The following is an 11,726-nucleotide window of genomic DNA, read 5'->3' as shown; positions in this document are numbered from 1 at the left end:
TGAAGAAGTTCCAAAGGAAGCCTTCTTCACATAAGGCAACAGACTGCACTGATACGAAGACTGATCAAAAAGCCATTCTACTGTTCCCACCACAAACATAGTAGCTTCTGTAAGTCTGAAATAAATATTTAAGCACAGTAAAATTGAAGACTTTTTGTCTAAATTTGCAAGATACTATCTTCCCTAAATCAGATGATGCAACAGTTTTAGAACTGCTTAGCCTTATCAGGTTACTCATTCTTACCGTTCGCAGTCTTTAAGATGCTTCAGACTTTTGTAACCATTACTGTAGATAACCAAGCCACAACAGGAACTTGCATGTTTACCCTGCCCCCTCCATATTTTGTTTCAAATTATGAATTTCAGCATCTTGGAAGACAATGGTAATAAGATTCTGTACCTTAAGTGACATAACCGTAACACACATTTATGCTGCTTTCTTGGTACAACAGCAAGACTGTTTTTCTTCAGCTGCATAACCCAGGCTGGAAGTCCCTCTAAAAGCTGATCTCTCCAAGTTCAGTTTCAGTTTTTTTTTTTTTTAAACCACTGAGTATGCATGACTGAGTATTTTTTATGCAACCATAACAACTGTCCTTTTCAAGACAGATTCCTGCATAATGTGCATAGAGAGAATCCAAGGCAAACATGACTTGATCTTAAAACTTTAATAGTAAAAAAAGTGTAAAACCAAACACACCGCTGAAAACTTATCAGTAAGAATGAGAATTTAAGTGTTCAAATTCAGAATAGTGCAAATTTTCTTCACTCCCCTCCCCACCTCTTCCAAACTTAAATCACTTTGGTTAAGATACTCAGAAGTATTGGCAAAAAATGAACTTTTGACTTATGTTTTTGGCTGCATTGTTTCTAACACATACAGATTTAGTTTCAGTCTTTACAAATAAATCTTAAATACTTCTCTATCAATCAAATATCCATAGAGATCACTGTCATCTTTACTTACATCTGGTTTTGCAACATTTTGAAATTGGTTATAAAACTGTCTCCCCAGCAGGTAGCATACTTCTTAAAACAGCTGAGCTGATTCAGTCCTGATCTGAGGACCTAATTTCTTCAAGTAGTCCTATAAAATGTGATTATTTACGTTTTAAACATTCGAGGAAGGATCTTATACCAATAAAATTACTCTTGATTTACACCAAAGCAAGATTAGAATTGGGGTCTGCTCTGTAGTATAGACTTTGTGCTAAACTTTTCCTGCTACAAAAAAGCACAAGCAGCAGTTATAGCATTCCCTTAGAAGAGTGAAAACAGCCAGAACACTGCTACCTGGCCTCAACATCTTTTTTGATGTGTCAGTCTTTAACTGATGCCTCTAACTATATCTGAAGCCATGTAAGATTGGAAATGAACACAAAAAAAAAATTGCGTAATACAAAAAGGCAAATCCATAAAAGTTTACAAGTACACCATAACCACAAAGTTGGAGTATTGCTAAAAATTTGGGTTCAATGAAAGATACAACAAAACTAGCTTTACTAGTTAAATAAATTATTGCTCCATTTGACTCCATGCAGCATTGAAATGAACTCAGAACCCTTTTCTCTTTAATCTCTCATAAGAAATGATCGATATTGAAGAGAACATGAGGCTCAGATTTACTGTACATTGCACTTCAACTTTAAGACCTAATACTTGCTATTTAGGTCTCCTGTGGTCTAAGCTATCAAATGAATACATTGTGCTCACCAGAACTAAGTATTAAGAAACACCAAATGTTTAATGCAGTGACATAAGCACTTTTTTTTTTTTAAGGCAATCACAGATTGCAAGTTCTATAGGGTTGTGAAAAAACAAGTAGTGATCTCTTTCAGAAACTGAACTGAGAAAACAAGCTGTTCGCTATTCTTCACATACAGTTTAAATCACATTTTAGGCCCACTTCTGTTTCCAATCATTTCAGACAAAACCCTGACTCAAACAGAAGCAAGATCAAGGACACCTCTACGAGGAAACTGCAAATCTAAGGAATTGGGGGCACATATTCAGTGGCCAAGCAACAGCCTGCAATGCATGTTTTTTCAGTGACACCAGACATTTAAGACACCCAAGACCTCCTTCAGTGAGATACTGAAGCATATGTCTAATATTAAGCAGGAGTACTCACACACACTTAAATTTCTTACTGAATTGGGGCCAGAACTTGATTCTTGCAAATCTAGCTGCAAGCTTCAGAAGTAACGAAATTTCCAGTCAGAATTTCTTGATAAAGTTCATGTTTGAAAAAGATTGTCTCCCGTGTTCACCTATCATACCAAAGTAATTTAGAAATTCCAAAGTAAGTGACTTCCAACCTTTCGTCCCTCCAACCCTCTCCGCCGTCAAAGACAGTAACTTAATGCAGCATTACAAGTAAGGGCATGATTCCTTCATAAGACTCCTAAAAGCATTAGTGCAATGCCTTTAATCTGTTTTGATCACTCTTATTTTTAAATAACCCTATTTTTTAAAGATTTGGATAAATACTATTCCTATTAAACCATACTTCATCATTGTTAAGCACCATCAATCTACTTCCTTTGGGCACTGATACAAGAGCTTGTAATTAAATTTCAGTTTCAAGGCTTTAAAATATGGCAGCTGCTTCAATAACTTACATTGGAATCTAATACTTGGAAAACTGCCACTTAGCCTGAACAGTTGTATGCAACTTGGTGTTAAACTCTTCCAGAGAACAGCCATACGCAAATGCTTATGCGGTAAATCAGGGTAAGATTTCAAGATAAGCAGTTAATTTCACTTGGCTATTCTAAGAGTGGATTAATATTTTTTTTTTCCACAAGTCATTTGTGCAGTGAGCCCACAGAGAGATTATTTTTTCTAAATAATCTTCAATTTAAACCAGGAACACATCTTCGTAATGTTGCTTTCACACTGGCACCGTGCTCTCTTCTTCAAAGATTTAGTCATTGTGTGGTTTCTCTGGAATACCCTATGGATAAAAAACATCAAACACATGTTATGTTTCAATGCCATCTGGTAAGTGACTACATTATGTAGTATTTTCAATGATTAAATAGTCAACTAACTTCAGTTAGGCTTCAGACAATGACCTAGCAGACATGGCTTCTTTTAAAAGCTCAAAAAGGACATGCTCCTTAACTGTGGACAAAAAAAAAAAAAACAAACAAAAAACCACTATGGGTCTGTGCTGCCTCAATTAGTGCATCTGATACATCCATCCGCCAATCACACTGCTTTTTGTAAGACTTTGTTAGCTTTCCTCCCTTTCTCAGTTTATTTCTTAGCAGAAGGTATACAGTGCTTCACTTGATGGGCATTAATTCAGTTTTTTTAACAGCCCTCTTTCAAACTGTCTTCAGGCATAAGTTACTTTATTTTCCAATCAAAGCCTGGTATCAGATAGACTTACTCATTTCTTTCTAAGTCCCTTTTCTAGTGTGAAACCCTATAGTATGTCAGTGTAAGAAATTTAACCAACTTTTCTTTAATACAGAGCTTGTAGTATGTTCTTCTCATTCTAGAGTCAAAACACAATGTATTTGCCAGTATTGAATGTGTTCACAGTTCTGCAGCCTCTAGCAGTAGCAAAAACCAGATATTTGTGAGGCCCAAGTTCTGAATACCACCCTAGTTTACCAGATGTTGAGAATGATGGTTACAACTCAAAATGAAGTGTTGCTATCCATTTAACCCAGCTGATGAGCACTGACTGAGCAACTTCAGGTATCATAACATGACCAGCAAGAGCTGATGCCAGCAGCAGCACCTTCACCTTTTCTTTAAAGAAAATGTTGGATTTCATCCTCAAGCTGATAGAAAAAAACCAAGAAAACACACAAACCACAAACCCCTCTGGTTAACAGCAGGTTTGCTTAAAGGTAACACTGCACTTTGTTACTGCATGTAAGCTCACTTGAAATCCAGTGATTGAAAACCAGCAAGCATCTCCCAGCTAATGTTTCTCAGGATGGGAGGGGATGTCTCAGGGACACTTCTCATTCTACTTCTAATTTCTTTTCTAACTGCAAAAGCTAGACAGGGGCTGAGAAAGAAGCAAGACAACTTCACTCCACTACAGTAATTTCTACAGGTGCCACCTTCTACTTTAGACACGCCCAGAAAATATCTACTGTTTGATCTGCTACTGTCACATGCAGTCAAACAGCTCAGGGACTACCAGAGAGACATAGCTACAAAAATTAACTGTTTTATTCGGGTTTAGTTTAAAAAAAATACAATATTCCATCTTCTTGCCACATTTGCAAAGGCTGACAAAACAGACTGATGCTTTTGGGTCATCTCTATAGAAGAAAGACCTAGTTGACTGAATGCTACCATTCTATTTTAGAAGTGGAATTCTTTGAATTTCCAGCACTGAATGCTTCACAGTGACTTGCAGAAGGGTTCCTACAAAAATGCTGGGCTTCTCCAAGTTTTTCCAGACTAAGTAATGGTAATGTAAAACACATGAGAAGATACTGCTAGACAACCAGGATAGAATGCTTTGCCTTGCCAACTTGCCTCTTTCTTTGTAAGGAAGATGACAAGATTGACAGGCAAGTTGCAGGCAGGAGCCAGTCTGATTTTAACTACATTCAGGTGAGATGCCAGGTGAAAAGAAGTCAAAGGAAAAAATTAAAAATCCCATGTGCCTAAATTTCAGCTCTTTCTTCTTTAAGGCTCCCTTCCTTTGCTTTCTAATATAAGAAGCATCGCAACTGGAAGTACTGCATATGCCAATGTGAAATATAGAACTGTAGCATATAAATGACTATACTTTTATTCTGAGATGCTGCTTGCAATAGCAAAGCTTAAATAAAACTAGATTAATATATCTTTTTCACTTGATTCGAGTGGCAAATTTTAAAAGAGAAATTATACCCTCTCTCCCTCCATACATGTAGTCCTAAAAAGAAACATACGCAGATAGGACGCACCACTGGGATTTGAAGGGGGAGTAGTGAGCTTGTATTTTAAAGAACCTGAGAGCAAACCAAAATTGACTATGAAGTTAAGATTGTGACCATGGTCCTGGGAAATCTGTAACTTGGTATCAAGTCAGCATGAAATAAAAACCTCAACAACAGGAGTAGACTTGTCCCATGCTTTTTTTTTTTTCCAAACAGCCTTTTTCTACAAGAGGTTACTGTTAACTTAGTGCAACTGAGAATCAGTCCTAAAGAAATTGATCTTTAATGTTAGCCAGTGGTGGTCAAGTCTTCCCCAGCTTGTTTGCACCCACAGCATCGAATTCAGACTATCCACATTAGAAGTGCATTAGCATCCATCCACTGGGTTAGCAAGGCTAGCCAGAAGAGACAGAAAGGTTGTTCCAGGCAAGACAGCTAGCTTTAGACTCATCCTTTTACTCATTTGTGGTTCAGTCCCCAAAAGCAGCTCTTCCCCTTACTAAACAGTTCAGAGACTAATATTTCAGGAAGTCCCAAGTCTACAAATGCCCTTACTTCAGTAAAAATCAAAGGCACCTACACCACAGCAGCCTTAGAGAAGTTAAATACTTGAAGGATTTTCCAGGATAAAGGACTTCTGTAGCAAAGACAACAGAAGTTAAATCAATACAGTATTAATTATTATTATCCATCAGTATCAGAACACTTTTCACAACCAAGCCTTAGGCTGATGTGCAAGCAGAGCCAGGTTTACTCTTAAGTACGCTACGAGGAAATAACTACTTAAGAACCTAGAAAGTGAGATAGCAATTTATTCTATACTCCCTCATATACGGAGTGATACTTGAACTATATCTTATGTGACCTGAAGGAGCATATTTGATTCTAGAGTGGTGGAATTTAATGCTGTATAGGGACATTTCCTTTCATCTACATAACAAAAATGCTTTACTGCATAAATAGAGAAAGTCCATCTGTGTCTCGGTTTTCTAGCTTTTCTCTTTAGTTTTACATGTTAATTCAAATTACTGATGGAGCAGGAGTGATTAAGATTCTCAGAAGTGGTGTACTGATTCCAGTCCTATCTAGGCTGTTGCCGGAAAAAGTTAACTACAGAAGATGCTCAAACACTTACTAAGACAATTCCCACTCCACTGGCAACACAGGTTGTATGCTTACGTTTCAACTCTTGGGAAGGTATCTATTTATCTCTGTCAATTTGTGAGTCATACCCTTAAAGGCATGGTTTGTTCTTGGACTAGTAACAATGGGAGGTATTTGGATTGTTAAAGGAAATGCTAATTATGCCGTAATTACCATAGCCAGCTGGCGTCCTATGTTTCCTACAGTCACACCTCCTGAGAAAAATATACATGGAAGCCAAGAACGGATGTAAAGAAAATCTGGGGATGTATACCTAGTAAACAAAAGGAAATAAATTAGAGACAAGTTATCATCATCGCCTTACATACTGCTAACAAGATGCTACAGAATTCTCTCCCTGGGCCCAAACAGTAACACAGGAAAAGAAACAGGGAGACCAAACTAAGTCTGTTAACAAGCTTCTAAAACCCATGTCCTAGCCAGCAAAGTTTAGATATTGTCTCTCCTGAGAGCCAGTTATTGATATACCAAGCCAGAAGAAGTTCAGTTTGCTGAGCTGTTACCATTTCAACATACATCCTAATTTGTCTGCTCCCCACCCTCTACTCCCAGTTCTCAATCAGATCATTTGGAACAACTGGACAATTAGCTGCCTTAGACAAACAAAGTGTTCTATTATAGTAACATGCCAAGTATATTAATAACTAGCTTCCAGTGCATGTGCACCCCTGTTTTCAGTTAAGACATGAGAGTTGAAATAGTATTTTAAAAGCATAACTTACTGATAAACACCATTATATACAAGGAACTGGGTTATCAGAGTTGCTACAAAGGCTATTGTAATGCCAAGTCCGAGACCACTTCTTGAACGATCAAATGTCCACCAAAGACCCAGTGATAAGGCTGCTAGAGTCAGGGACAGCTGGATGTTGTTTGCAAAATCTAGTTTCTGGAAAAAGATGTTAAGGACAATCCTTTTAAGTCTGCAGACATCCTGCTGCTGAAACTGAACAAGGGAGAACTCAAACTGAAAGTGAGCATGATTCTGTATCTCTAAATACAATGTGTTAAGGATCTGGTTTTCACACCTGCCGAGCAATCATAGCTCTTGTTGACTTTGACTGGAGTGCGAGTGCAAAGGCAACACCAATTTTTGTCATACTGAGCATCTAAAGAATATACTATATTGCAAGATATTTAACTTTTATGGATTTTTGCCTCAAGTAACCTAGTTATCCCTGCTGATTTAGGTTTTCTGCTTAAACCATCATAATCCAACACAAAGAACACTCTTACTGAACAGTTTAGCATATCTCACTAGTTAATCATGTTAACTATTAGATGTAGACAACATACAGATTAAAATAAGACAACTTATACTGCTATGCTTGCAGTTAAACCAGACATACTAGGACGTCTATCCCTCCTCCCCCTTCCAGAACGCACCCCCCCCCCCCCCCCCCACTATTTTTAAGTGAACTGTGTTATCTGTCTTAAAGTAACTATTGCAGTAGACTGCAGGTCTCACAGAAGTTTACATCTCTGCCAGTAGCACCATCCTTACCTTTGTAATTCTCCCAGACGTGAACGGGAGAGACTGTTTCACGACAACAGACTAAGCACATCGAGCAACAATGTAAACTAGTTCAAGGATACAGCACTTGCATGGTTAATGCCAACGAAAACTGCTATACATCGCATTACGCTGGCCCACTCTCTCTTGAATTTATGTGGTTCCCCAAGGTGGCTGTCAATGCAGGGATACAGCAGGCCAACAACAGCTGTAAGAGAAGTAACGCTAAATATTAGTTTGGCAAATAAGTGCTTGACAAAGTAGTGAGGTGCTTAACTGTAAGCCTGATGAAGAAGAGACAGTTATTCCCCCCTACTTCAGAAAAGAATAAAACCCTCACTCTAACAAGCAATATTCTGTTTGAATCTTTAAAGCAGAGATGTATATTGCAATGATAAGGTATCTGACTTGAAGCTCCTTTTCTCCCGTGAGCATATTATCATTTGGCATCCTGAGCACATGCTTGTTTTGTACCAATAAATAACAAAGCATAACAAAAGCTTAATTACAATGAGGAATGGAATATGTGTTTATTACTCACATGCAGCGCAGGCAGTTTTATGAACTTGACTCATTAGCTGTGAATCAGGCCCTGAATTAAGTACTTGCCTGGACTCAAAAGTTTCTTGGCAGAGATGCTTTCCCTCCTTCTGCTGGGCTGCAAGTCAGCCTAGGCTGCCATCCAAATCGGATGAATTTTGATACCAAACAGAAGCAGAGCGGAACTTAAAGAAGCACCTGTCATCAGTCATATTTATGTCAGGGAAAAATAACTTCTCACACTATTAACCAAAGTTTTTATCCTCATATAGCATTTTCTTGGCCTTATAAGCCTGCAAATTGGTTGCAGAAGAAAAACATAGGCTGGTGTTAGCTCAGTTGCTAGCACAAACATTAGATGAATTTCACTCTTCTAAGCCTTGCAGCTCCATGTGTTGTCACCAACTCCAGGGGCAGACATGCTGCTCTAACTGTAACATCTGTGTGTGTTTGTTTCCTTTCCTACCCTCTTTTTTTCCCCTTCTTAAGCTCCTAAGAGGAATAACTTCTATATTAAGAAGGGTACAAGACACACCATCCTAAGACAGACATGTGATCTAATGCTGAAACAGCTTCACTATTTTGATGCCAGTTACCAGGACTTTTACCCTACGATAACAGCTAAATGCCAAAGTTTAATCCAACTGTGACAGGACTGTGAGAACTCTCACAGGAGCATACTCCGTGGCAATCTCTTTTTACTACACAGTTTATCATTCATTCAAGTTTATGGTTTACCATTCACACTCCCTTACTATGAGGTACGATCAGCACACGACAATATCACTGCATTAAAAAAAAAAGACCCATGCAAGAGTTGTTTTAAGTACTTTCAATGCAAATTTTAAAAAAGAAAAGGTTACAGTGTGTTTATTCCCTAAGATTTAACGCCTTTTTAACCCCCCCAACCCTTCACCAAGGCCATATTTTGTTTTGGCAAGGAGAGGAGGGAGTTATTAAGGCTAGCGAACCGGGGTAAGCGCTGCCCGCCGTGCCGGCCGCCCGCCTTTCCCGGGGTATTCCGCCCTGCAGGTGTCCGGGGCAGCGGCGGGCAGGGCGCCGCCGCACGTGACTTCCTTGTTTTCGGCCCAGCCCCCGTGGCCAGTTCGCGCCGACAGCCAATGGCGAGCTCCCCCCGCCACTCACCAGTTCGCCGGCAGCCAATGGCCGGCGAGGGGCGGTGACGCGGCCCCACCCCGCCCACTCGTGCCCGGCCGTGGGGCGGATGGAGCGGGGGGTGTGTGTGTGTGTGTGGAATCCCGCATGGTACCGACACGGCCACGGGAGAAACGCGGGGTCAGATGCGCGGGGAGCGCGTGTTTCCGTGCTCACCTCCGCGCCGGAGCTGCTCACTGGCACTTCTAGGCCAGTGCTGTGGGGAAAAAGACACTTTACCCACGCTGGGAGTGCACCAGCTCAAACCCCCAAAAAAGCCCTCCGACACGCGGGAAGGGCGTGGGCGGCTCTTGCACGTGGATAATGTTGGAGCGGGCAGGCACCCTTCCCAAAGGGAGAGTTCGGATCGCACACTGCGTAATGGAAGCACTAAGCTCCCACAGGCACAGGTCAGGCATTCAGCCCCACTGCCACCTCCTCCTCCCCACGGGGGGGGGGGGGAAAAACCCCCAAACCACTCCACTCGCAGAGGTCAGCGACTCACCTGCTGCTGTCCCGCAGCACGGGGGCACCCACCAGGCGGAGGAGAAGAGGGTGGAAATCACTTCGTCGGGGAACAGAGTCACGTTCCTCTGGATCTGCAGCAAGTTCAGCACCAGGGCCATGAAAGCACCGACGACGAAGAGGACCACGCTCCTCTGCACCAGGTGTTGACTCAAGTTCAAGGTGCTGCTGCCGGCGGTGGTACTGGTGGCACTGGTGCTGGCGGTGCTGGGGCTGCGTGCTCCGGGACCCACCAGCGTCAGCGAGGGGCCGGAGACGGAGGAGCTCAGCATCTCGCCCACCTTGGCGGCCAGCCCAGCGGCCGTGTCCCCCAGCTGGGCGTTCTGCCTTCCCCTGGCAGCGCAGGAGCAGCTCCAGGCGCAGCTCTCCAACCTGGGCATTGGCTTCGCCCGAGCCCTGGAACACCCGCACACGGACAGCCCGTCAGAACCCGCACCGACAGCTCCGCTCGACCCCCCCCCCATACCCACCACCCGCACCCACCGCCGCCTCCCTCCGGCATCAGCCGGGCTCCGGAGCCACGCCGCACCGGGCGAGCGCCTCAGAGCCCGGCAGCCCTGCAGGAGCGGGCTGACCTGACCCACCCCAGCGGCCACAGGGCCGGGGGCCGCGCTGGCGGAGGGGTCCCCGGCCCCAGCCACCCGAGAGGCTCGGCCCCGGGAGGGGGAGGACCGGGACAGGGACCCCGCGGCTCCCGTCAGACCCTGCCCCGGGGAGGGGGTTCGCTTCCCGGCTCGGGGGGGGGGGCGTAAAGCCGCACCGGGGGCGCGGGCCTCCCCGCCCTCTCACCTCAGGGGGCCGCGCCCGCTGCTGCTGCTGTTGCTGCTGCCGCCTCAGCCCGTGGGGGAGGGCGACCGGCCGCCGCTCCTCCACCACCGCCGCCACCTCCCTCCCGGCTCGCCGCCGTCCCGCGCCCCGTGTAAGGTTTATAAGCCTCCGGCCGCGGCTGTCACGTTACCCGCCGCCGACCTACCGGCGGCCGGAGGCAGCGACGGGCCCGCCGCTCCGCTCCGCCACCCCTCCCCTCGGGCCGGGCCGCGACGGGCGGGGCGGGGCCGGCCGCGAGCGCCGAGCGCGGGAGCCGCCGCACCAGCCCGGGCGGCCGCGTCCAGTCGGGTGAGGCGCCGCAGCCAATCCCGGCCGGGCGGCTGATATGACGTGCGGGACACACCACCCGCCTTCTCCCCCCGCCCCGTACCGCGGCTGACGGCGGCAGGACCGCGCGGCGCCGCCCCCTTCCCCCCCCCCCCCCGCCACTCGGCGCCGTGTGTCTGCCAACGGCGGGCGGGGCGGGGCGGGAGGGCGCGCGCCGCCTCGGGGCGGGAGCCGGCAGCGCGAGGCGGCCTCGGGGCTCTCCCGCCGACCGGCCGCTGAGGGGAAGGGGGAGGGGCGCGAGTTCTGAGGGGAGCCCGGCGCCTTGCTGATGGTGGTGGCGGTGGTGGAGATACTGGTGGTGGTGGTGGTGGGGGGGGTGATGATACTGGTGGCGGTGGCGGCCGCAGGCCGGCCCTCGGCAGCTGGCCCAGCCCGCCATGACCCGGTTGTCGTCCCCTTGGGATGTGGCAGTTAGTCATGAGGGAGGTCGAAGGCGGCTGCCGTCGGTGTCTCCCCGAAGACGAAGGGATCGGTGATCCTGGCGGTCGTCATTGTAAAACGATGGTGTCGGGAGATCCCGGCTGACCCGTGGCTCTCCCAAGATCGTGCCGGACCCAGACGCTTGCATCAGCGTCCGGCCGTGGGGTGCCCGGCAGATCTCCTCGCTGCTGCCATCGGTGCCGGCAACCTGAGCAGCTACTCCGCCAGCACCGGGAAAGCCCGGGTCGCAAAGCTCCCAGCCTAGTGTAGCATCATAAAAATACAGTTAAATGCAAGTTCACCCTCTGGATTCTGCCACGGTCTGGAAAGTGGCCTAGCAGAGATGGTTAACAGCG

At 45.6% G+C, this 11,726-nt stretch overlaps 1 protein-coding gene across 1 annotated transcript; it reads right to left on the bottom strand.

Annotated features, from left to right (window-relative positions):
* Positions 1-649: 649 nt before the first annotated feature.
* INSIG1 (insulin induced gene 1) lies at positions 650-10,856 on the bottom strand. Its single transcript, XM_075045333.1, has 6 exons — positions 10,585-10,856; positions 9,776-10,191; positions 7,659-7,783; positions 6,785-6,951; positions 6,216-6,315; positions 650-2,956 (listed from the first exon to the last, which is right to left on the bottom strand). The coding sequence occupies exons 2-6, from the start codon at positions 10,173-10,175 to the stop codon at positions 2,927-2,929; spliced, it is 822 nt and encodes a 273-aa protein (XP_074901434.1). The 5' UTR covers positions 10,176-10,191; positions 10,585-10,856; the 3' UTR covers positions 650-2,926.
* Positions 10,857-11,726: the final 870 nt, after the last annotated feature.

This window comes from Buteo buteo, chromosome 2 (assembly GCF_964188355.1).
Source record: "Buteo buteo chromosome 2, bButBut1.hap1.1, whole genome shotgun sequence".
Classification (NCBI taxonomy): Eukaryota; Metazoa; Chordata; class Aves; order Accipitriformes; family Accipitridae; genus Buteo; species Buteo buteo.
This window is presented reverse-complemented; position numbering and strand designations above follow the sequence as displayed.

Bases quoted from the DNA above. Each gene is read 5' to 3' on its own strand.
- INSIG1 (XM_075045333.1), bottom strand. From the start codon at position 10,175: ATGCCCAGGTTGGAGAGCTGCGCCTGGAGCTGCTCCTGCGCTGCCAGG. The intron at 6,316-6,784 runs GTAAGTTATGCT...TTTGTTTACTAG, and splicing joins GTATATAATGGTGTTTATCA to GTATACATCCCCAGATTTTC. The intron at 2,957-6,215 runs GTAATTACGGCA...TTTTATCCATAG, and splicing joins TAGGACGCCAGCTGGCTATG to GGTATTCCAGAGAAACCACA.